Source organism: Passer domesticus, chromosome 5 (genome assembly GCF_036417665.1).
Source record: "Passer domesticus isolate bPasDom1 chromosome 5, bPasDom1.hap1, whole genome shotgun sequence".
In the NCBI taxonomy this organism is placed as follows: domain Eukaryota; kingdom Metazoa; phylum Chordata; class Aves; order Passeriformes; family Passeridae; genus Passer; species Passer domesticus.
In genome coordinates this window covers 1,715,521-1,741,324 of record NC_087478.1, presented here as the reverse complement: position 1 = coordinate 1,741,324, position 25,804 = coordinate 1,715,521, and the positions used below count along the sequence as shown (strand labels likewise).

Below are 25,804 nucleotides of genomic sequence, written 5' to 3'. Positions count from 1 at the left end.
TATCCCAGGGTGCTCCAAGCCCTGTCCAACCTGGCCTTGGACACTGCCAGGGATCCAGGGGCAGCCACAGCTGCTCTGGGCACCCTGTGCCAGAGCCTCCCCACCCTCACAGGGAAAAATTTCTTCCTAATGTCCAGTATAAACCTATTTATTTCAGTTTATAACCACTTGTAAAGTGCCCTTTACAGGGACACTCCACGCCCTTCTAAGAAGTCTGTCTGCCTTGCCTGTGCTGCAGAGGCAGCAGCAGGGCAGCACCAGCCCCATTCCGGGGATCCTGATTGTTGCTAATGATAATAACAGCATTTACAGGCCCTAATCAGAGCCAGTGCTGGGCTGGCTGCTCACTCAAACACCACACCAGCAACACAGACATCTCTTACAGCTCTTTTGTGACACTGTAGGAAGGTGTAATTAACCTGACACCAGCAAGAAAGCTGCTTCTTGGTATTTTCACCCATTTTGCTTTCCCAAAATTGTCCTTTTCCAGACCATATTTGAGATTCACCCTTAATTTTCAGTATTTTGTCCAGGCAACAAAATGCTGCTCCTCCCTTCAAGTACTACTAACGTTACCCTGAAAGCAGAAATGTTGTTTTTGTCAACTTGTATAAATCACTACCCAAATATTTCAGCAGCTGCTTGATTTGTGTAGTCCTATTAATTTCATTCAGGTTTAAGCCCTGTCAGTTATAAAACCAGGGCTTGTGATGTGCTGTAAATTTGAGAGCACATGAAACATTTGTGCCCAATTTAAGAGCACTTTGATAAAAGAACAGTTTGCTATGCTGGAAACCCTTGAAAGCTGTGCAAAAACCACTCAGTTAAGGAAGTAGTAGATGGAGAAATTATGTGTATGTTATAATTCTGATTATAGGTGAGGAGACATCGTTCAGAGGTAAAGAAATGCCTTGCAAAATGTCAGTGACCAGCAGAAGGAAAACATTCTGGATCTGCTGCTGGGAGTGCACTGAGCACCAAATGCCTTGCAGAGAGCTGGATTCTGATTCTGATACCCCAAAGACCCAGCTTGTACCACCCAAAAAATGATGTCTGCCCAGCTGGTGCCTCCCAAGTGTCACCTGAGCTGGGATTCCACCTCCCTCCATCCCACCCAGCCTGTCTCACTCTGCTGGACTCCAAGCCCACGAGCTCTGCTGCTGCAAGCTGATGTTCCCAAGAGATAATGAACATATTTCAGGCAATCAGTCATCAGGAGCCTCTTTGCTTCCACTTGTGCCACAGCTGAGTCTGGGCCCCTTTGGGGAATTGTCTCATTTCATTGCCATGGAGAGATCAAGTCTTAGGTGATCTTTCAAATATCATGGACCTACCTAAAAAGTATAAAATCATTCTGCAGGCAAACTTCTGAGGCAACTTATTAGCAAACCCTGAATATGTCTTGATCTAAATCACTTATCTCTTCTCCCTCTCTGGGAAATAAACAGATTTTTTTTTTGTCTTTCAAGGTAGAGCAGACTTGAGGCTGAAGTGGGAAGCCAAACACAGTCTCTTCAATATTGCTGCTGTCATCTTCGTGGTCCCCATGGGGTTCCTCTCAGCCATCACCCATCCCTGGCAATATTCCTGGGCTGTGAGCACTGAGCTAGGACAGATCCCCTGGTGCAAGTGGAGGCAGTGTTTCAATATACAAACACTGCAGTGGGAAGGGAGAGCCCTCTGCTCTGCTCCTTCCCTGGGCAGAGAGAGAAGCAGGTGGGCAGCTAAAGGGAGAAGCTGGCAAAGTTTAAAGTTTAAAGCAGATTTTTTATTAGAAAATGTAATGCTCCAGAGCCCTCTGGGCCCTGTATTATTTTGGGTTTTGTTCTGCTTCAAAAAGGTGCTGCTCAGCCCTCTCACTTTCTCAGTGCTGTGAGAAATACTCAAATAATGTGAACTGTATTTGCCTTCTCCTTTCTCCTGTTGTTTCTCACTGTAAAACCGTCCATGGCAGAGGAAGAGAAGGGGAGGGATAATTCTTGGATTTAACCTCTTAAACCATTCCTAACACCCTGAATTATCTGCCCAGCCTCCAGGTGCTTCTGCAGAGCCACAGGTTTCTGTATCACATGTTCCCCCTTTCCAGCCCTGTGTGGGGCTGTTGGCATTTTCAGCCCTCTTGGATCCAGCTGATGGATCAGCCTTGCTGATGAATTAAGGTGGGAAGGTTCCTCTGAGCCCAAAACAGGATAAAACCACAGTGAATAAACAAGATGTGCAACAAGGAGTAAGAATTTCATTTTTTCTCTCTTGCTGACAGACATCTGGTGTGGCTCAGGTCCGCCTGGGATCCAGGAGAAGGCAGGTGATCTGCTCTGCCTGACTCCAAGGGACCAGCCCAGCCAAGGAGGGATATTTTTAATTCTATTCCTGCTCCTCATGTGTTCAAACCAAGGGAGAGAGGAGGAATCCCTTCACAAGACAAGGAAGAGAAGAAAAGCTGCATTCCACAGCACTTGGGGCTTGAAAGCTTTAGCACAAGAAAGAGTAAGCCCTGGAGCACTACCCTAGCATAAATTATTCCCACTTCTCCATTCTTCTCTCTTTTCCTAATTGTCTCCCCTTTGATCTTGGCCTGCTGCTTCTGAGGCTTGTGTGATTTCCCCCCTGGGCAAGTGGAAGAGCTGCAAACCTTCCCTTTCCTTCCTGCAGACACAACCCCCGGGCAGTTTTCTCACCTGGGTGCCTGTGGACTCGATCTGCCTTCCAGCACCAGGTCACCTTCCCCTGGCGTCTTTCCAGGGACATTTTTTGGCCTCACAGGACTGGCCAGGACTTTTCTCCAGAGGCAAATTCACCTGGAATGTTTGTGATGCTGGTGGTTGGCAGGTTTGGAGTCCAGGGCCAAGCCAGTGTGGCTTTGGTGTCTGAGGATGGCTCAGCTCCGTTCCCACGTCCCCAAAACTATTTGCTGGTGTCTCAGGGCACATTAATCCATCAGAGTCACCTGTGCTTGAAATAAATTGAGTTTGAGAGGTGCTTCCATGCATTGCTGAGCCCATGGCAGCCAGGAGAGACCAAGAGCTGAGGTATATCAGTCCTGCAAGGCTCAAACTGCAGGTGACACTCAGACAGTCCTGGATGTTTGTGGGGTGATCTCTGTACAGATGATCTCTATCTATATATCTCTTCTGCCTTACTATACAGGTGAAAAAGGCAGAAACAGGATGTTTTTTTTTCCCTCCAAGGTCATGCTGTGACTGGAAAAGGAAATATTGCTCCACCAACACTTGTTGGCCTCATGGTTTTAGAAAGACTTTTGGGGTTTTTCATCTCTTCATGTCGCTGAGAAAGGGAAAAAATGTGAGATTTTTCTCAGCACAGGGAAGTCACCAGCAGGACCAGGGAGCAGTGATGGCTGAGCTGAGCTCTTTTCAGGGCTTGAAGGGTTAATATGGGCTTAAACCAAAGCAGAGGTCCCAAAAACCTGCTCAGCAGGCCTGTGGGGAGCCCCAGATCTTCTTTGTGCTCAATCTTCTGCTGCTGACAGCATCTCTCCAGATCAGAACCCTCTCTCTGTGTGCTTGCAGACAGTGGTTTCCTCCCCTTTGATGCCACTATTCTGAGTTACACTTTGTCCTCTCCCCTCTGAGATGAAGATGTAGAGGGATTCCCATCCCATCACAAGGAAATACCTGCTGTTCTTAAAGAAGCCAAAATCTAACCCTGAGAAAAGTCTCAGGGAAGAGTTCATCCAAAAACTGCTGCTGGCCCCATGCAGGCTTGAACTGGGACTAGACAGATTATTTTGGAGGTTTAACTCATCCCCCAGACTGACAATTTGCCATTTTTCCTGTAAATTATGTCACATTCCTCATCAAATCTATGCTAGTTACATGTTTTCCAGCATTTATGTGAACAGGATTTTTAGGGTCCAAATTGCTGTGAGAAGCAATGATGGTTTGTTCTGCATTTAATGTTTTAATTATGATTTTTGTTTCTGCTTCCTGACAGGAAAGATTTTTTTTTTCTCTTTTTTCTTTGCTAATTGTGAATATTCAAAGGCATTGGCCAGGTGCCTGGAGCTGTGCACACTTTTCTGTTGCAGGTATTTATCCTGAAAATATTTAAAGGAGATCTTGGCAATGGTAAAAAACACTCAACTTACTGCAGAAATCCCACTCTCAAGCAAGTTGACTAATTTTAAAAAAGAGAGAAGGAGTTGAAAATCAATGTTTTTAGTGTGAAAAAGCCCATTCAGTTGCAACAGTGACTGAAGAAATACAGTTTTAAAGTCCAAATCTGCCAAAAACTGATCACGTAAAATGTCTTAGGATCAGCCCATACTTCAAAAATAAATATTTTTATTTCCTTTGTCATTTTTCTTTAGATTCAGATTGCTGAAAGGAATTGCTGGTGGAGAATGTGTGGTTCTGCAGAGATTGAGTGCAGAGCTCAAGCCCTACCTCTTGATGATTTCTAATGCCACAGAACATGGCCATAAATACCCTTCTTCATGGAAGGGAAGGTCTGCAGTGGTTCCGTTGCTGATATCAGAATATTTGCTTCCTCTTTCAGGTGTCCCTGCCCATGTGGGGTGCTGGAACTCAATGATCTTTAAGGTACCTTCCAACCAAAACCTCCCAGTGACTCTGCCTTGGTTTGAAAAGCCAGGTGTCTGCTAGGAAAGGCAGGAGCCTCCCCAGAAATGGAAAATGTAAACACCCTCCCTCTGAATTGTTATAATTTTGAAACTAAGGGGCTCTCAGGCAAAGACATGGGAATAGGAATAACAGTTCTTTACTAGGAAAATTAAAAATACAAATCTAAAAGTACAAAAAAGAGAACAAACCAGAGCCAGAGTGAGAGCAGGAGCTGAGCCCTGTGGGTCAGGGTGGTGGCACAGTCCCATCCCATGGGGGCTCAGCCCTCCTGCAGTGCCAGCTGTGCTTCTGCTGGAGCAGGGATCCTGCACAAGGCTGCAGTTTTCCTCTGCAGCTCCAGGGCTGCTGGAGATGGGCCTGCTCTTCCTCTGGCAATGCAGGGCAGGAGAAAGCTGCTCCTCTGGGAATGCAGTGGGCAAAGGCTGCTGTGCTGTTCCAGGCTCAGATTGGATCCAGGTAGGAATGCTTGGCTCCTGCCCTGGGCGGAGCATCTCCCCATGGGATGCTGGAATTGGATCAGCCCTGCAGGGACACTCAGTGGCCATGGAGAGCAGAGATCTGCTGGAGGGAGGATTGGCTGTGGGAGAGATAAAGAAAACTGTCCCATGGACAGAGATAACTTTGACAGATGGCAAATAGAACACACACCCCCAGCCACATCTTTCAACCTAAGACAGACTCTATGGCCATTTTGGGTGGGTGGTGACATATTTTACATGGTCCCAGCTAATCTGAAATCATCTGCCCAGGAGCATCCATGGCTCCTTTGAGCCTCTGGAATGGATTAGAGGGATCTTCTCAACATGTTCCTGACCCCAGCCTCAGCTCAGCTGTGCTGACGCAAACAGCTTGTGTTGAAGATAACCAGATGTGAGCAGATAAAGGGGCTCAGCAGAATTTGGGCCATGTGTGTCTGATCTCTGAGAGCCCTCAAGAGATCCTCCAGCCCCCAGTCCAAGCAGCAGTGACAGGCAAGTTCTTCAGGCCATTTCTGGTGATCTAAGGCAGGTGAACTCGTCAGGTGAGGGTGAGAGGTCAGCAGTGAGGAGGGGAAGGCAGAGCTGTGTCAGATCTTCCTGGTCACAGGACATGGAGTGAATCACAGGATCACAAAATCATGGAATGGTTTGGGTTGGAAGGGATCTTAAAGAGCAGCCAGTGCCACCCCCTGCCGTGGCAGGGACACCTTCCACTGTCCCAGGCTGCTCCAAGCCCTGTCCAACCTGGCCTTGGACACTGCCAGGGATCCAGGGGCAGCCACAGCTTCTCTGGGTACCCTGTGCCAGGGCCTCACCTCCCTCACAGGGAAGAATTTATTCTTAATATTCAATCCAAACCTGCCCCTGGTCATTTCAAAGACATTGCTCCTTTTCCTGTCACTCCACATCCTTATCAACGTTCCCTCTTCAGGCACTGGGTGGTTTTATAGGACCTCCCTGGAGCTTTACCTTCTCCAGGCTGAGCAATCCCACCTCTCCCAGAGGGAACGTTGTTTTACATTGAAAATCTTGGTTTTTAACAATGAGAAAACACCAAATGGATGAGACAACACCAAATGAATTCTCCTGTGTGCTCAGGACTGCTCTAGAACTCTCTATAATCCCCTCTGGGTTCCTGCAGCTTTCATGGGTCTCTGTCAACCCTCTCATAAGGGAAAGTTCAGCAGGAAACTTTCAGTTGGCTGATGAAAATATCCATCCAAAAGATGGTTGTAGGTGTGCCTAGCAGTTTATCTAGACATTTTATGAGTCAGATGCAGCAGTTTGGGTGTCCCTAATACACTGTTTTTTTCTTTTATCTTCCTCTTTTGCAGTTGAATGTAGCAATTCAAAAAACAACCTCCTTCCCGCCCCTTTCATTCCCCCTCTGAAAGGCACACTGATTACTGGGCTTTTTATTATTTTTGAGGGTAATCTAAGCTTTACAGGACCTCTGCTGTCAGGCTGCTTCAGATGTTGCATTGACAATTCCCAGCTAGATTTATCTCCAAGGATATTCAGTGCTTCCCAATGGCATTATCCTTCTGCTAATTGAAATTCTGTCCTAAGGAAGAAAAATGAGAGATATCCAAAGGGGGGGCAAGAAATAGCAAGGCAAAAAAAGTAAACCAAAACAAGCCTTTAAGATGATTCCCCAGGCTAGAAATCTGGAACAATGTTTTATTCCTTTCCCTTCCAGTCAACTTCCCAAAGGGGCTGTATTATCAAATATTACACGGGGTAATCTTAGTAACTAAAGAATTTATACGTATATATGAAATCCCACAATGCTGATCACAGGGCACAATCCAGTTTACAGAGCACTCTTCTATTGGGATTCACCAAGACTCTTGGTGGTTTCTTATCAGTTGGCTTTTTAAGAGTTCAGAATTGTTTTCATCCATTTTTTCCCAGATGTTTTGTCCCGTAATATTTTGGGGTTTGTTATATGGCTTAAAGTCCACATATGACCCTACCTCTATTTTTGACTGGTGAAAGAACCTTCCTAGATATTGTTTTCAGAGTCAGGAGCACAAGATACCCTCAAAATTTGTACCACTTGTCAGGAAAAACCATTCCAAGTGTTCTGGAGCTGCTGCCTGAGTCAGAGCACCACAGACCCTTTGGCTTTTCACCTTTGAGCTCACAAAAGCATTTGAATTTAAGCAAACACAGCAAATCTGCTGCTGGTTTCACTGAAGTTTGACGTGGGCACAGCCCCCTCCTGTCTTCAAGGGAGTTGATGATAATTTATATAATAAAATATGTTACAAAAATGACAGAGAAGGTACAGAAATCCCTGAGCCACTGAGAAATGCTGCCCTGCCATGTCTCACATTGGGATGTCCAGCACTTCCAGGTCCTGCTTCTTGACCTATCAAACCAAATTCCTGAATTTAGGAAGTTGTAAAAGTTCTGGTGGAAGGAGAAAAAGGGATTCTGAGGAAATGTGAAGTGCCCAAATCCAGTTTTATCTTGCTTATTCAGACTGACCAGCAGGTTTGGTAGAAGAGATAGGGTGACCAGCATCTTCTAGTTTCAGTTTTGTGCCTGAGCATAGAAAATCCTTCCTTTCTGGACTTTTCTTTCCTCTTGCTGAATTACTGCTTATTTTATGGTGCCTCCCAGCTTTAACTTCCAAAGGATATGCAGTCTGGTTTGTCCACAATTGAAGGGAATATTTGGGAAACATGGGCCAGCTCTGAAGCCCAGGGTGCCCAAAACACCCCACAAACAGAACAAGGTTGGAATCACTTGATTTTATCTAACTTATAATGCTGAAATATTCCAAACTGGTTTTGTAAATACCTGCATGTAAATGCCAGTAAAATTATAAAGGCGTGTCCCCAAGCCCCTCCTTGTCCCTTAAATAATCAAAAATAATGCAATTAAGGGAAAATTGTTGTTTGACCCTTGTTTGTCTCAACTTGAAAAAAAAATAGGGTGTGTTTTATTGAGGAGGTTTAATGTGGGTTGGATGTTTGCAGTCTGGCTCGTGCCAGGGAATGGGTTGTGGATAAATAGGATTGAGGAGCAGAGTGAGTGCTGCTCTCACTCTCCAGGGTGAAGGGAAAGGGGGTTGGCTGTGAGTGGTCTGCAGTCTGAGATGCCCACTGCTTTTATGTCTCTATTAAGAAGGAAAAGAAGGAGAAAGGAGATGAAGATTGGATGGGTGAGGAAAGTGAGGAGCCCTGGGTGAAGGCTGGAAGCCCCATCCTGTGAAGGTGGAAGAGTGGCAGGAAAAGGGATGGATTTACAGCCCCAGATGGCTCCTTGCATTTGTCCTCCTGCAGACAAACAGACCCTCTTTGAATTATGGGGCTGTAATTCTGTTTGGGGACGGTGCATGGGAAGAGGGAGGGAGGCTGTGAGAGCTGTTTGGTGGTTTTGTGACCTCCCCAGAAGCCCTTGATGGAATTCCAGCCCCATAACTCACAGCTGCCTCCTCTGAATCCAATTCACCGGAGGTCTCTGATGTGGAAGTTGAGCTGGGGCTGGGAGCTGTGCCTTGCTCCTGCTGGGGAGTTAATCAGATTGCCTTTGCTAATGCAAAGCAGGGCAGGTTTATGAGCCAGTTTCCCTGGATTCTGGCTCGGCTGGGGCTCAGTGGGAAAGCACAGAGCAAACCTGGGTGCTGTTAATGTAATTGGATCAGTGTCTGAACTTCTTTCCGAGTCATCCATCACCAAGAAGGAGCACAGGCCGTGGTGTGGCCCCTGAGGTGACCCTGGTGAGCCCTGGACATTTTCCATGTGGCTCTTCCCAAGGGCTGAAAGCTGCCTGCAGGTTTGTCCCAAAATGCAGACGAGCAAGACCCAACTCAGGGCCACCAGTCCTGATCCAGTGTGGGGGATCAGACTCCTAGACAGCTAACCAATATGATTAAGCAGAAGCTGGTTTATTGTTTACATTATGCTCTGTTTATCCGTTCTGAAACTGCTGCACACACTGATCACACATTTCTTGACTGGTGCCTGTGTCTTGTCCACGTGTTCTGCACGCACTTCTCAGGATATGTGGTTGGTTACAGCCCAGGTGCACCACCACGCTCTTTTATCCAGTTCTTGTGGTCTTGGCATTCTGTTTCTCAACCTCCTCTTTCTTAATTTAGCACAATTTATGTCTTAGCAGCCTTGACGAATCCCAGAGGGTCCAAAAGCAGTTTGGCTGGAGCACACTGTGGCCTAAACCTTGCAAATTCATTTCTGCAGTCCAGAACATGAGATCTGGCTCAGTTCCACACCTGTCTTCCTGGTCTATAACATTCCAGAGAAGGACAGGTCCTGGTGGTACCTCAGGGTGTGTATTTTGGCACCCCAGTGCTCCTCCAGCAAAAGTTCATCCAACTCAACAGGACACCATGTCCAGGACCAACTTGACACCAGCCAGTCTGAGACAAAGCTGGGATATAGCACTTTTTCCAGTGGATGGATTTCCCTCTGGCATCCTCTCTCTGCCCCCAAAATCTGCGTTTCAAAACTTAAATCCAACTTCAGACCATTTTTTAGGGCTCATTCTCTTCCCCCCACCAGCCACAAACAAATAAACACCACACTATCACCATCAGAGCAGACTGAATCTTTAAAGCACCTCATTTTCCAATATTTTTTTTACAAATATCTCCTGACCCAGTAGAACTTTTCCCTGTATTTTTTTACTTTTAGCTCTGTACATTTGGCCCTCTGAAGGCACAATGCCTTAGAGCCTGTGGGACAGAGAGAGCCAGACTGGATGCACTTTTACCCAGGAAGGGAAAGAAAAATCCATGATAGATGCTCATCCCAAGCTGTGCCTGGCCATTTTCTGGGAGCAAATCATCCAAAATTATGCTGGGGGCCTGCTAACAGCTGAACACCACAGACAACTCATCACAGAGCCTGGTTCTCCACCTTGGCCTCCTTTTATTTACTAGCACAGATGTAGCCAGGAAAAACACGATGCCTGCTGGTGTTCTCTGCTTGTCATGTTCCTGCCCACAACATGTTTGTGTGTCATGAGTTGTGACTAAGTGCTGACCTGCCTGCCTGTGTTGTAGGAACGAGGGCTGCATCCCATATGGCAAACTGAAGGAAAGCTGGCCTGTGGAGAAATCTTGGCATCGTGTTTGGTTTGGGGAGTTATAAGGTCAGTGAGTACATTTCCCACTAGAATTTATGAGAAGGCAGGAAATTCAAAGGAGTAAATAATAATAATAAAAAATAATATTAATAAAACAGTTGTTCTTCTCTCAATTTTCTTTCCTTGAATGTCTTAGCTGAAGGCAAAAGACCAAATTGATTCCTGCCTTCCTCCCAAATGCTTGCTGCGTTGTGGGAACACAGCACATGGCAGAGAAGTCCAGGGCTCTGCTGTGCATATAAAAAGAGAGTTTTCCTAAAACAATTACAGCAAAAACGGTCAAGGGAGAGCCACTGCTGGGATTCATCCCACCTGGCTTTGGAAAGGCACAGTGCAATCCTCTGCAGCTGGGTGAGCTCCTCCCTGGAGCCAGCCAGAGGAAACAGCTTTTCCCTCTGTCAGTCACTGATCTGTTTGAGCCAGCAGGGCTGTAATCAGATTAATTGGATCCTGGAAGGGCTCAGTTTTCACTGGTGGCTGCACAGAGAGACAGGACAAGCCCCACAGGAGAAAACACCCACGGCCACTCAGAAAACTCCTCATCAGAAGGGGTGATTTTGCAGAGATCCTGCTCTGATCTCCCTGATCTAGTGGGAGGTGTCCCTGCCCATGGCAGGGGGTTGGAACTGGATCATCTTTAAGTTTCCTTCCAACCCAAACCATTCTGTGATTTTATTAATAAAGCCCCATTGATCCCAGGATCATTTTCTTGCCCCTCAGTAAGGTGGAACACCTTGACACTGAAGCTGGCAGGTCTCTGCAGGGCAAAGGATTCAGAATTATGGTCCCTACCCCTGTCACCACCTTGGTGAGGTGCACCTGGGGCTGAACACAGGGAGGGGATCCCTTGGACAGGTGATATCCAGAGAGAGTTGGTGCTGGAGTCATTCTCTGCTGAACCAGAAATCCCCCAGGATGGGGAATGGTGAGGGGAACATCTTTAATGCAATCCAGGCAGCTGAACCTGGGACGAGTCAGAAAGCAGGAAACAGGAAATAATAAAGGCAAATTGAATCCTCCCCAGGGTGCTGGAAATGGTCCCTCTCAGCTGACATCTGGGATTGCTTTGGGAAGCTGAGCTGCAGAGGCGTTCCCAGCTTTTACCTGGGAGATAAAGACCATCTCTGAGCTTTGCAGGGCCTTTTCCCCTGCCAGGTTTCTGTGGAGCACTTGGGGGATATTGTTTACTCCGGGGATGTCACAGACCTGAAGCAAATGGTCACCATTTCCTCAGTGGAGGAAGGCAAGGACTGAGGTGCAGGAAATGGCCATGATTTCTCATGGACCATGAAAGCAGCAAAGCTTTGAAAATGCCTCTTTTCTGTAGCTTGTGGGAGGGAGAATCCAGCATGGACAGAGAAACTTTAGGGAAAGGATGTGGCACTTGGGGACATGGTGGCTTGGCAGTGCTGGGTTAACAATTGAATTTGGTGATCTTAGAGTGCTTTTACAACTTTAATGATGGGAAGGTGGCTCCTGCAGGCTTTGTAAACACCTGCTTGGTCTAGAGTATCCAGCTTAGCTCTTTTGGGAGCCAGACAGAGGCATTCCAGAGGCTGGAACTGGGAGAAGGGGCTGTTGCCTCCAGTCTCTGTCACACACATGTGAGTGACCACAGCCAAGGTCCCAGGAAGCATCAGAGTGATGCCCTGTCCTGCTGCAGACACATCCATGTCAGAGCCTTTCCTCCTTCCTCCTACCCTTTCATTAAATCCACATGGAAATCCTCTGCTCAGCAACAGCAAGCCCACACATGTAATCCCCCCCAAAACAAACATTTTCCAGCTGACAACAGGGGGTTCCCACAAGCTTGGAGTCTCTTTGCTTGGCTGTGCTCAGTAATTGCAGCTCCATTTAATATTTGGAAGGGTGTTTTAGTGGGAATAGTTGGTGTTTTGTTGTTTTCCAGTCTTGGCATGGATGACAAGAGGAAACTGGACCAAGATGTATCAACAGGGTCTCAATATTGGTTCCCACCATGCCCTGCCCTATGGATTCTCCCAAATCTGCAACACACAGCTGTGACCAGCCACAAAAATAGTGGGTTGGGATTGGTACTGGGCTGCAGGGAACTTTGCTTCTGAGATTCCAGGCAATCCATTTCACCTCTGTGTGCCTCAGGTTCCTCTCCTCCTTTTCCTTTTCCCGTCTGGTCTTACTGACATGGAAGCTGTTGTTTCTACCGGGACATTCTCTCTCTTGTTATGCAGTTTCTGGTGGAGACACAGCCTAAAACTACCATGGTGAAGTGTAAATACAGCTACTTTTTCTGAAAGTAAGGTTTTAGTAGAGATTTTAGTTTAGGTTTAAGCAATGCCCTGAAAAACAAAACACTTTGTAACTCTTTATTTAGAAGTAGTTTTGGGTTTTACCCTAAACCCGCTAATGATTCAGAGGAGCCCAGACCTGAAGCTCTTCCTTGCACACAGAAGTTTTTGGCATCAATTTTCACAACTCAGCCTGCTGGCCTGAGGGGTTTGGTGGGGGATGCTCATGTGGGTGACACACTGCTGGGACTGATCCCCAGGAGAACTCTGCACTGACCTGAGGCTGTGGAGAAGCTTCCAGAATGGAATGACAGAGCTGGGATTGTGGGTGTGCAGTTTGGACAGACACCCTGTGTGATATCACAGGGTGGGAAACTCAGAGTTTAAGGGTTTAGAATACAGTAATATCTATAAAGGAAGATGGGCGTTTGGGGCAGTGGCTGCTCCTTCTTCTTCACCTTCTGCTCCATGGGTTTGGGTGGTTTTGTGTAATTGAATAAAAAAGTCCCCATTGCAGGGCATGGGTGGTTGGATATTGGGTTAAAAGTGAAAATAATTTAGGTGTCATTTCTTAATTGGACAGTTTATCCTTAAAAGACCATGTAGAGAGAGAGATGTGGGGCCATTTTTAGTTTGTTAATGAAGTGCTGTAGAACTCAGGGTTTGTAGACTGTAACATAGATAAGAACTAATAAACATCTAAGTCCCAACATGAAATACCATCTCACACATTTAATCCTGACCTTGGCAGAGAAAAGAAGGAAAAGAATTGACATGATTTCAGCCCCAAGTCTTTTCCTCTGTGTCCCAAGGAGCAGCTGGACAGAGATGTCTCATTTCCATGGCTGGCTGTGGTCAGTTACAGGTGTACATGCTGCTGCTCAGACATTGCTGAGCAAAACCAGCCTGAAGGTGTCAGAGCTTCTTTCAGCTCCTTTCCCTCTCTGAAATCCACTCTCTTGTTTCCTTTTTCTGGTCTCCATGGAGCTGAGACTGTGGAAAGCTGTTTGCTTTCCACAAACCTCATATGTGGCTCCCTTAGTAGCATCCCTGAATTAGTGAGCTTGTCAATATCTTTTATTTATTTTTATTTTTTAATGGAGGTGATGGCATCTTAAAAACAAATGGAAAGGAATAATCTGTCTGGATTCCACCTCTGCAAGGAAAAAGAAATCAAACAATCCAATAAATATTTTTTTGTGTGACAGGGTAAGGAAAAGAGAGATGACGGGAGGGAGGGAGGGAGGGAGGGAGGGAGGGAGGGAGGGAGGGAGGGAGGGAGGGAGGGAGGGAAGGAAGGAAGGAAGGAAGGAAGGAAGGAAGGAAGGAAGGAAGGAAGGAAGGAAGGAAGGAAGGAAGGAAGGAAGGAAGGAAGGAAGGAAGGAAGGAAGGAAGGAAGGAAGGAAGGAAGGAAGGAAGGAAGGAAGGAAGGAAGGAAGGAAGGAAGGAAGGAAGGAAGGAAGGAAGGAAGGAAGGAAGGAAGGAAGGAAGGAAGGAAGGAAGGAAGGAAGGAAGGAAGGAAGGAAGGAAGGAAGGAAGGAAGGAAGGAAGGAAGGAAGGAAGGAAGGAAGGAAGGAAGGAAGGAAGGAAGGAAGGAAGGAAGGAAGGAAGGAAGGAAGGAAGGAAGGAAGGAAGGAAGGAAGGAAGGAAGGAAGGAAGGAAGTTGTTTCCCAAATGTGTGGATATGGGGACATGTTTTAGTGGTGGATATTGCAGTTCTGGGTTAACAGCTGGACTCGATGGTCTTTAAGGTCTTTTTCCAGCTTTTCCTTGACTTCAGTTCCCTCCCTCTGGCTCCATTTGACAGAGAAAGCAGCAAGCACAGCCTGGGGCATTTTTATTTCTTTATTTTTTTTAATAAACTTTATTCTATATTACAAATAGTTGTTTTTTTTTTTTTTCTTTTTTGTTCTGGACTGCAAAATAGGAATGCCTTATATTTACATACACAGGTATACAATTAATTATAACAAAGGTACAGAAGCTTTGCCTTTACCAAGTAACAACGGGATTCCAATTTAAATAGTATAGATTTTATGTCTTTCTTTTTTAAACTAGGATCAGTTCAAAAGAAAATCAAACTAACAACAACAACAACCTAAGAAAAAGGATCCCAACCTCCTTTCTAATGCTGTCTTGACATCTCTTTGAGGCTGTTAGTAACACTGTGGTGAAAGGAAATGTCTTTCCATTGATTTTAAATTGGAAGCTTTAGCAAAACAGAGAATGAGACTTCTGGGCTCACGTGTATGTCCAAGACACAGGGTCAGACACAAGGAAGGGCCTCTCTTGTGACCTTAAATAATCCAGTTGCCTCTCAATTCCTTGGGGAAAACACTGGGAGGATTTAGCTAGCACCTAATCTCTCTGCTTCCTTACCCCAGCCTGGGCTGGAAAGTGGAATTTCTCCAGGGAATGGAGAAAAAGCAGCATAGAAAGTTTAAATAACACCAAGTTTCTCTTAAGATACTTCAGAAAGGACTTCAAGCTTGGACATGTGCCTTGATTTCTCCAACTGGCTCTTGTGCCTCAGTCTATCTGAAAGTGAACAGCAGCTTCTCCACTGGGGAATGCCAGACCACACCAGTAAAAGAAGGGAATGCTGAAAAGAGCCTGAATGTCCTGGTTTTCCCTCTGTTTTCCACACCCAAGTTTGCTTTACTGAGCTTCCCTGCACACTGCTCTCTGCTGCGAGCGTCTTTGAGGTGATCTGTTTCCAAGCAGAAAGAATTTCTTGAGGTAAACTCTCCATTTTTAGAACAGAAGATTAAAAAAAATACCAACAACAAAACAAAAAACCAAACCAAACCAATCAAACAATGAACAAACAACGACGACAACAGAAATCAAACACGTGACAGATTGATTAGACTAAGCAGCTTTGTAACATCAGTGGGGTTTTGGTGGGTTTATTTTCCCAAGTGTAAATTCTGTTTGGTTTTTTTTAACTTTCTTTTTTTGACATCTGTCTACAAATTTTTTTTTTCTGTAATCCTGTGTCCCTTTGGGTGCTTCTCCAAGTGTAGAGAACTGAGCCATCCCAAATAAAACAGGGTCGACAAGCTCTATTTTCAAAGTATTCTCCACAAACTAGTTATTCCCAGTAAGACAACAAGATTTTTTCAGAGGGGCATTGCACAGTCACAGAGGTGAGGGAAATCTGCAGGATTCTATGGACCAAACACTGCCCTGAAATGGGAGCTGCACCAGGCACAAAGCAGGAAAATTCAGGCTGGGAATGGGCAGGAGGTTGAGGTTCTCACCATGATGCTGAAGTTCACATGTTTTCCCAATTTCCTGCTCCACAGCACACCAAGTTTGGATGGCAAGAGTTAGGACATCCCAAAACCTCCACCTGCCCTGAAGGACAACTCTCACTACTTATATTTTCATTTCTCCTCTTTTGGAAGAGTTCCCAAATAGCAATATCTCTTCCCAAAGGGCTTCATTAAAGCCTTGGGGATGGACAGATCTACATTTCATGTTTTGACTTAGTTCTGAAAAATTGTCCTTCTGATGTTGGCTGTGATGTGCTTGGGTTTTTACCTCACAGGCATCCCAGGCTCCAGGAAATTCAGAGGGAACTCAAAAGGAAGGCTGACCACTGACTGGACTCTTCCAATTTGATCTATTGGTTTTCAATAGCATTATTAAAAATAATGACAATTATCTGATTTGCTTGGTTTCATTCCCTTCATGGCAAACATTTTCTTGTGGGTGAATACACAAGACTGGGAAACACTTTTCAATTTCAATCACTTTTCAACTAAGCAATTACCAAATGAAATTCTGCTGGTAAAGCTTTTTCATGACCCAATAAATTTTATGGTCTTCAGTGTCAAAGATGCAAGGTAAAACAAGTGCAGTGGTACCACTACAAAGATGAAAATTGGCACAGCCCTCTTATCTAATGGAGCAAGGCTGATGTGTGCTGGGTTGGACCAAACCTTTGGATATGCTCAGGACAGGATGAAGAGTGGGAAGAGAAGGACTGGGGGACGATTTAAGATTCAGACTCTGTGATCTTAGAGGTCTTTTCCAACCCAAATGATTCTATGATTCTATGCTAGGAGAGGAAGGTGGCTGAATTTCTCCTCGATCGTTCTCCTGCGCTGTCTGGTGGAGGGCAAACAATCTCCAACACCTCATTCCAGACACAAATTTCCCCACACTGGTGTCCACTGGAAAGCTCAATCTGCACCAGCACATGATGGGATGGATCAGGTCTCAGATCACTGTCACTGACAGCTGAGTCCCACTCACAGCGAGGACATGAGGTGTTTGCTGGAGCTATTCACCCTTTGTTCCTCTAACTCAGTGGCAAAGCCCCAAAGCAAAACCTGCAGTGAAGAAATAATCTTGACTCTCTCCATAGAACCTCAGAGAGTCTTCATGAGCTCCCTTTCCCCTGTTTCTGATGGTGCTGCAGGTGCCAGCATTAATTATTTTATTGCAGTGTTTGAGAAATGCCCGTAAAGATTGGCCTGTCATCTGGAATATTCTGGATATTAGGAGCCTGTCCATGAGCTTCTAGGAACTTTGGCTCCAGTTCTCTCCATGGGGCTTGAAAAAGTGTGGGACACTACTTATTTATCAGGAATTTTTGGTCAAGGGTTGAAGGGAGGTGAGGGGAAAATAAATCAAAGGAAAATAAAACATCCGTGTTGTAGTAGGGCTCATTCTTCTGCTTGTGTCTTTGTTTTTAGTTGTATTTTACATGCACGTAAAAAATAGTTAGCTCAACAGGTGAGGCTGGGAAGAAAGATGCCAAGACTTCTCATAGACTGGGGGATTCTGGGACACTGGTTGGAAATGGGAAGGGCACTGAAGGGGACAGGGGAGGAAGCCCACGCATTTACATCACAATTCTGGCACATTTTCCAAGCAAAAAAAGCAAATCCATCTCAAACACCAAAATAAAGCGAAACAGAAAGACAAAAAAATAAAGAGGAGATGAAAGAGAAGCAAAACGCAGATTTTCTTTCAAATCCTGGGCATGGGGGAAAGAAGAGGGTGGAGAGAAAGCAGAAATGCCTAAATGGGAAGTTTGGAAAGGGTTAAGACACCAATCTCCTGGTGCTTCCCATTTCCCCTAAATGTTTCATTCTCAGTGTCTCTGAGGTGTTCAAGTTTTTCTCGAAAAATATATATATATAATATACAGATGAAAAACTTCGTACCAGCAAGAAAAAATAAAATAACAACCATGGAAAACAACCATAACAAACCAAAAACACAGCCCTGAAAACATCAAAAAGAAACAGGGTGAGTCTCAGATTTCCCCTGTGGTGTTCCTCTGACTTCAGTAACAGTACAGGATCACACCAGTTCATTTTTAACTTTTTTTTTTTTTTCTGTTAAACAGCTTCTTCTTCCTCTCATGTGCGCATGTCCAGGCAGGATCGCCCATCACTCATAACCACTTCCCTCCAAGCCAGCTCTTTGTCCTTAGCCTCCTACCATCCAGCTGTGAGTACAAGGCATGACAATAGGGTCCATATTTATCTTTTGTGGCACTTTGTTTGTCAAAACCTTTGGTTTCTTCATTTTTTTTTTATTTTTCCCTTTTTTTCTTCTTTTTTTTTAAATTTACGTACTTATAAAAAATACTGTGTTTGTGTTGTTTGTTGTCATTTTCTTACCACTGGCTCTGGTGGGACTTCCCACTTTCACAGCCATAATCAATGGATCCGGAACATGCGCCGACGTTACTAAAATGGATCAACAAAACCATGGCAGAACCAACCAAACCCAAACCATCCCCAATGCGCAGGCCTCTTAAAACTGCTGAGATGTCCATAAGGTGCATGATGAGTCCATCAGCTCAGCAATCCAACAGAAAGCAAGCAGAACCAAAAAGAAGAGGAAGGAACGCACACGCGCACACAGATACACACGCACACGCACAAAATAATTGGAATTGTAATCAAGAGAGAAATATCTGGGGGTTTAAAACCAAGACGTGTCCCTAATTTGCTGTTTCAACGTGAATCTGGTGGTTTTTCTCCCCACAGACACGTCCAGTTTTGGACTGCTGTTCTTTGAGTGGTTTTGGACTCGCCTACGTGTGTATCTGCTTGGCTGAAGGAAACCCTCCCGCCGCCTGACTCCTGCTTGCACCACATCATCCCTCACACACACTCGGGATCTGTCACTCCCAAGAGGTTCTGGTTTGACAGCAAGAGACAGGAATGAACCCAAACAAACTCTGTCATCAATTTACACACCCTGTCTGCACCCCTTCCTCCCCCCAGGTGCAAAGCAGATCCAGGCTGTTGCTCCAAGGATGGGGTGAGGTGGACGTGGGCTGATTCTCCAGCAGCTCCTCCATCTGCCAGGGAGCTCTGCTCATGTCTGGGGAGATGAATGGTCACCCAGCTCTTGCCTCCCTGGTGTACAAGGAAGGTTCTCCATACCCCGAGGGTCTCTAATCATGGTGATATCCGGGCTGGCAGCCGTGTGAGTGGAACAGCTGAAGGCAAAAGAGATGCAGGAGCTCACTCCCCTTTGGTTGGCCGTGAAACAAGTTGAGATGTTCTGGAGAAGCTGAGCAGAGGATGGGACAAGGACAGGGTGATCCCCCACAATTGTCCCATGGTGACAGCGATCCCTGAAGGGATAAGAAGTGCAAAGAGAGATAAAGTCCTTCCTATGCAGCAACTGTGCCTTCAGCAAGGCCTGTTGGTTCCAGAAATGGAGGAAAGGCCAGGAGTTGGCACCAAAAGGCAGATGGGCTCACAGCAGTTCAGAGACCTCCAGAAGACAGGCAGTTCAGCTGGGGGGATCTAGGTAGAAGAATTTTTTGCAGTATTTCATTTGGATTTCCTCCAAAATTTCCTTCCAAAATGTGTGGTGACATTTCCTCTTAGGAGTGGCTTGGAAGGAAGGCTTTACCATCAGCCCCGCACACCACCTCTCTTCACAGCAAGAATTTCAGTAACCCTCTGATATTCCACTGTGGGAAAACAACAGCTGTGTTCCAGTTGAGGAAACAAAATGGAAAGAACAGCTTAAAAAAAAATAAAATGTCCTTCTGGATCTTCTTTAGAGGCTGAGCTCCTTGCCTGGAGCAAACCGAGGCCTGTGGCTCCTGCTTTCCAAGCCAAGGTGGGAACGAGGGGGATGATGCTGTGCTCTCCATGGCCAGGAGGAGCAGGACCACCACCACAGACAGGATGCCACCCAGCAGAGAGAGCGTTTTGCTGCAGTGCTACAACCAACAGGACACGACGGGAAAGACGGAGGGGGACACGCGGCTCTTGGAAAAATAAGAAGAACCATATGAAACACATGGGCAGGGGAGCGTCGGTCTCCTCGTCCCCTCTTGACCCTTTCCCTGTCCCAGGAGAGCAGCTGTTTGCCCAGGCAGGATGAGCCACAGTGGCCCTGCTCTGGACGGAGCTGTGGCATTTTTCAGGGAGCCTCCTCTCCCAGTGGGTCGCTATCAAGAGACAGAATTGCAATGGCTCTGCAGGAGAGGAGCTGGATTGGCTCTGCCCTCCAGGAGCCCTGCAGGCAGGCTGCCTTCCCCTTGGGGACACTTGAGTAATACTGAGTTCATTTCCATGTCCTCTCTAGAGGCTGTAGCCCTCAGAGGGCAGTTAAAGCAGCATGACAGAAGTTACCTCCCGGTTTCACCTCTGCAGAGTGGGGATGTGATGCTGGGGGAGGGTTGGTGGGGTTTCTTTGTGTGTTCAATAGTTTCTCTCTAGGGCAAAAGGCAGAGGGGAAGCTGTGAAAAGGAGAGCTCCGCCCAAATGTCTTCATGGCCCCAGAGCCAAGATTCCTCTGCAGTCTTTTCTTTTAACCCCTGGGGCTCTGTTGCTTTGTCCATAAATTTGGAAAGAGAAGGAAAAGAGAGAAAGAGAGAGGGGGGAGAGAGAGAGAGGAGCGCTGTTCGGGTGACTCTGCTTACAGCCCATCAAAACTTGCACTTGGTAAAGATGATGATCTTGAGTGAGGCACGACTTGGTTTATCCCTCCCAGGGTGTCCCTGGCAGGACAGTTCTCAGCTGTCTATGCTCATGAGGGTTATAACTTGTTCAAGTTTGTAGGCAAGTTTCTGTTTCCCAGCCTGGTCGTCTTGATCGAGGGCTCCGAGAATCTGGAAAAGGAGAGAGGAATAAGTGACAGGGATTTCAGTTTCTTTCCCCAAAATGACCGTGTCTAGCATCTTAAAGCAGCAGAAGGGGGTTAGCTTTCTCTAAGGCAGGTCCTAGGCTTAGCTTAGATCATGCAAGACAAGTCAGTCAACCAGGAGGGAGCTAGGCAGGGAGTTTGTGTTCGATCTGACTCAATGCAGACCTCAGGATTGCAACCAATCAAATGGGTTCTTGTCTTGGAGATCCATTATTTATTTATGAGCTTTATCCTGGCCATGCCACTTGAGATGCCCTAAGGGGTCTCATAGGGCCTTCAATACATAATACCATACTGGACACCTTGAAGTCTGTGTTTGGACCATTTTGGGGTGTTGTAGGGTATCTGGAATGATGTTGGGCACAGTCCTTAAGCAACTTTTGCCCATTGTGGATGTAAAGCTCATGTAGGGCTCCTCTGCAGTGAGTTAAATCTGACCATCAACTACTTCAAACCAGATGAGCCTGACTGAACACGAGAGACAAAAGCAGGGATCCAGAATCCCAGATCTTCCCTTTCCAAACCCCAAGCCTTGTCCCTCATTCCTTAAACGCTCCACCCTCCCAGCCAGGATGCAGACAGGTATCAGTGACCCACCAGGGGAGGGGTGGGCTGTCCCGTGGCCCCCCAGAGGTGCCCCCAGGCTCTCACCTCCTCGCTGTACTTGCCCACGTAGGAGTAGATCTCGGAGAGCGCGCTCATGGTGTTGAACTCGTTCATGTGCATGCGGGACTGCTCTGCCAGGTAAGCATTCATGTCCTGGTCACTGATTGCTGGCATCTTGGCGATGTCTGAGTAGTACCTGAGGGGCACAGACACAGGGGTTTCTTGAGGGGAAGAGCAGGAGCTCAAGAAGTGAAATCCACAAACAAAAAGGAGAAAAAAAATCCGCGCTTAGTGTTGGGTTTTTCTGGTTCCTCCGTGAAATAGCTGCTCATGCTCTTCTTTTACAGCAAGAAAGGTGACTTAGCCAAAGTGGAAATGACTGAGCACTCATCCTCAGCACCACATGTGGCACTGGACATGGCACTTGGTGCTATGGACATGGCACTTGGTGCTATAGTCTAGTTGAGGTGTTAGGGCGTAGGTTGGACTCAATGATCTTAGAGGTCTCTTCCAGCCTCATTATTCTGTGATTCTGTGATTCTGTGATATGTCTTGTATTCACCTCAATCTGAGAATGTAGCCCCAAAGAGTATCCTGTAAACTTTCCCTGTGCCATCAATAGGAGCTGGATTGAAGCTGGATCACTTTGTCAGACATTCAAGGGTTTTTAGCCCTGCCTCTCTTTCCAGAGAGACCTTGCTGCCCACTGAGAGCTCACAATTTCACTCCCACACACAGAGAAACCCCAAATATTTGTATTTTTTCTTGCACTATTCTCACCACTACATCTGCCCCCATTGCTAACATCACCCACCTTCCACACTCAATCCAGTCTGTCCCAGCAACTCTCTTGCTCAGCATCTCCTTTTTGCCCCACATTTTAAACTGGCCTGATATTTGTGGCAAAAGCCTTCCACTCCAGTCCGACTGGGAAAAAATCTGCTTTTCCTAGGAGTCAACATCATTCCCCTGGAGCTCAGGAGGACTGGGGGTTTATCCATAGGATCTGGATCCCCCAGAACCATTGCCCAGCAGGCTTCATCTGCAGAGTGATGTCTCTTTAAGGAAGTTGCTATTTTTGATGTCCTTCCTCCCCTGGGTAAGGCAGGCCTTGGAGGACAAGGTTTGCAGAAGGTAATCAGTCACTGTCACTCGCAGCTGTGCTCTGCTGTCAACTGGTTAATTAGACACCATCATTTACATTTTTAATTTCTGCAATTTGACATTTTGTGCACAAGGAAAAAAAAATAAGAAGAAGAAGAAAAAAAAAAAGCCCATAGCTGCAGCAATCCACAATTTTATAATTAGGAGGCAGAGGGGACGGGGAGCCAAAAGAGCTGACAGGTGTCCTGTAAACAGCGTGGAGACACCTGCTGAGAGGGAGGCTGTTTGCCACTGCAGAGAAATTGGACATGGAAATGCTGTGTGGTGAGGATCCTTGAGGTGGATGAGTGGGAAAATACTCTGTGACAGAGCATGAGCAGCTCCTGTGGAAGACAGAACAGTGCAAGAGCATGGGGGGAAGCCCTTCCACACCAGGAGGCTCCAGTTGTGCTCAGTCTGGCTTTTTGCCCTTCAATCCCACCCTGATTTACCCCAATGAGTCAGTCTCTGTTGGTAACCTGGTTTTGGTGGTGGGATGCTGATTTAATCCTTGGCAGAGGGAGGCATAGGAGGCAGAGGTCCTTCGTGCTTGACATTTTCCAAAGCTAAACTGTGTTTCACCATAAAAACTCCTGCAAACCTCATTAACTTTACTGCAACTTCCAGCAGGCACAAAAACATCTCTCTCCCTGGAGTCCTGGCATTTTGTCTTCTGGCCTTAGGACCAGCCAGAAATCTTAGACTAACTCAGTCCCATGGTCTAAATATTTCTCATTGCCAGTGCTCCAGCGAAAAGTGGTGTGGGTTTGATTCTCTTTACACTCTGCTGACCCTCTGTCCCCAGGTGGACCTGGGCAGTTGTCTGTGAGTAAAGTGAGCACCTGGCAATCCCAGGAGGCCCTGTCCTGCAGAACTGTCCCCAGGAGATGATGAAGAGGAGGAGGAATAAATATTTCTTAGACCTTTGCCACTCGCAGAAAAACTTAAACAGGTCTTGGCATCACCTGCTGGAGAAGATTGTGCTGCACACAGGAATTGGTGGCATTCATGACATGGCTGAGAAAACAAGGAATCTTAGGGTCAAAGAGCAAGGAATCTTAAGGTCAAAAAGCAAGGTGTGCCTTGGCACTGGAAAAAAAATTCACCAGCACAATTCACAGACTTGTGGGGAAAATAGGCTGCAAAGCAGTGATATACATTCATTTATGGTACCTGAAAAGAGAGCAGCTCCTCATGAATGTTGGCACTCTCCTGATGGGTGAAATGAGAAGGGGGCTCACCACAGCAAAAATAAATGGGGTCAGTGGAGGAAGTCAGAGGTGTCAGTCTGGCTCTGACAAGAAGTTAAAATTCTCCTTTTCCTCTCTGGTTGAGCTGTCACCAAGTGGTGGCAGGATAGTGGGTGTAGGGACAGGGTGCTCTCGAAAACTGGAGCACAGACACACTTATCAACTCCTCCTGCAAGTTTGTCCTGTATCCTTTCCGCCTGGTGGCAACAGACTCTTGAGTCTGTGACTCACAAGGGTTTGAAAGCTCCCCGTCCCCTTCCAGCCCTGCAGAGATCACTCCCCAGCAGCACAACACTCCCGTGACTCATCCAAACAAGGAAAAGCAGCAGGAAATGTTCCCTGGAGCCAAGGATGGGATGCACAGATCTGAGTTTCCAGAATCAGGGCTCAGGCCATGACAGACTCCCAGGATGTGATCTGGGGTCACAGGCCATCACCCACCAAAGCATCCTGGTCTCCTCCAGACTCAATTCCCTGGCATCACACACCTAATCATCATTTCCCTTTCAACCAAGGTGTCTTGTGGCAAAAATAAAAGAAAAAGAAGTGTAAACAAACATGTACCAATGGCATAATCTAGATGAGTGGGAAGACATAATATCCTTCCATCCAGATTCTGCCATGGCCCAGTGACTTATTTATGCAGAAGAGTTTCTAATGAAGCCATCTCTGTGCTCTCTAAAGAAATGATGAATGTGTGTATTAAAGCATCCTACCAGGGAGATGACAACATCCCTGCTGAGTCTTTATTTACCTTCAATTCCAGCTCAGATCCTCAGAGGTACTTAGAGCCTCTCTGCCATTTGCATACCCCTAATGCAAAAACCACTGAGAAGCTGTCACCAAACCCCAGAGGCCCTTACATTCCCACTGCTGGAATTTGCAGGGCTGCCTGTGCTGCTTCCATCACCTCTAGCTGACAGCTCCCACAGCAGAGCTGGGCTGGGAGGCAGTGCCAGGGGCAGCGAGGTGCCCTGTCACCTCTGGAGGGCCACCAGGTCTCACCTGAGGTAGGGACAGGTCTTTGACCCCTTCCCACAGCCAGCAGGAGGTTGGGAATACAACACTGATCTGTATTCTCTCTGAATGAGACAGAAAGGTAGCAAAGCAAAGCACTAAATGCAGTTTAATCTGCCCCCAAAGGGTCAGGAGTGAGAATCCTGAGCAGATTTGGTGCTACTGCTGTGGTCCAGTTGTGCTCATCTCCAGTGTATCCTTCCCCAGCTGTTTCTAAAAGATTCCTCAGACAGAGATCAAAAGATCCAGCCTTATGTGTCTGAGCTTCCCTGGATTCACAGGAGCAGCCTGCATTCTTACCTCAAGGCTCTCCATCCTCTGATGTGACGACAGCAAATTTGTTCATTAGACTTCATAAGCAATTAAAATAATGAGGAACTGGGGTAAACCCATCACTGCAGCACTCCAGCTCAGCTGGAGGATGTGAGGATAACCAGGCCATGGGATGTGTCCTCCAGATATCACGGGAATAACAACTCACCCCAGCCTGCCTTGAATGGAGAGAGAGCCCAGGAGACCCTCCATTGCCATGGTGGATGGAGAAGAATTTGGGATGTACCAGGATACAGCTGGTACTCTTCTACTGAAAAAATAAGTATTCTTGTTCCTTCCAACCTCATCTTTGCATTTTGTTTTTTGTTTTGTTTTGTTTTCCCAAGGAAAGCGACACTACAGTGACCTGGGCATCCATCACAGAGACCTGGGAATATATTTTGTCCTCTGTTTATCCAGGGATAAATGCTCTTTCCCTCGGTACCGACGGGGAAAGGCTCCTTAGTGGAGCTGTTTCACAAGAATGACTGTGCCTGCTGCCGCTCAGTAACTCATTAACTCATCAAAAGAGAAGAGAAAAGCCACGTTGCCAGTGCTTCCTCCCCAGCCCGAAATTTCCCAGCACAGCCCATGGTTTAGGCAGCTTAGCATGGAGCTAATTGCCTTCCAAAAGATCTTTTTGTCATGGCTGTTGTTTGTCGCTGGGATGGGACTGCACTCATTAATAATCATTTTAGCATATGAAAAGCTTGTAACGAATCCATGTGCTGCAGACGGCAGACGCAATTACAGCAATAACATAATTAGGGTTATGCAATAGCCGCCTGTATCCAGACCACTGAAGGATGGAGAGGTGTGTGAAAGGGATACGGGGGGCTCTTCCAGCAGGGAAGGGCTGGTGGAAAGCT

At 46.5% G+C, this 25,804-nt stretch overlaps 1 protein-coding gene across 3 annotated transcripts in view; it reads right to left on the bottom strand.

Moving 5' to 3' along the window:
- Nucleotides 1-14,299: 14,299 nt before the first annotated feature.
- The window catches only part of PLXNA4 (plexin A4), a 451,266-nt gene continuing 439,761 nt past the window's right edge, over nt 14,300-25,804 (bottom strand). For all 3 annotated transcript variants that reach the window (XM_064421667.1, XM_064421666.1, XM_064421669.1), the window contains exons 31-32: nt 21,259-21,409; nt 14,300-20,572 (exon numbers count right to left, since the gene is read on the bottom strand). In XM_064421667.1, coding sequence (XP_064277737.1) covers nt 20,477-20,572; nt 21,259-21,409 — 247 coding nt within the window. In that variant the 3' untranslated portion in view covers nt 14,300-20,476. The remainder of the gene's footprint in view (nt 20,573-21,258; nt 21,410-25,804) is intronic.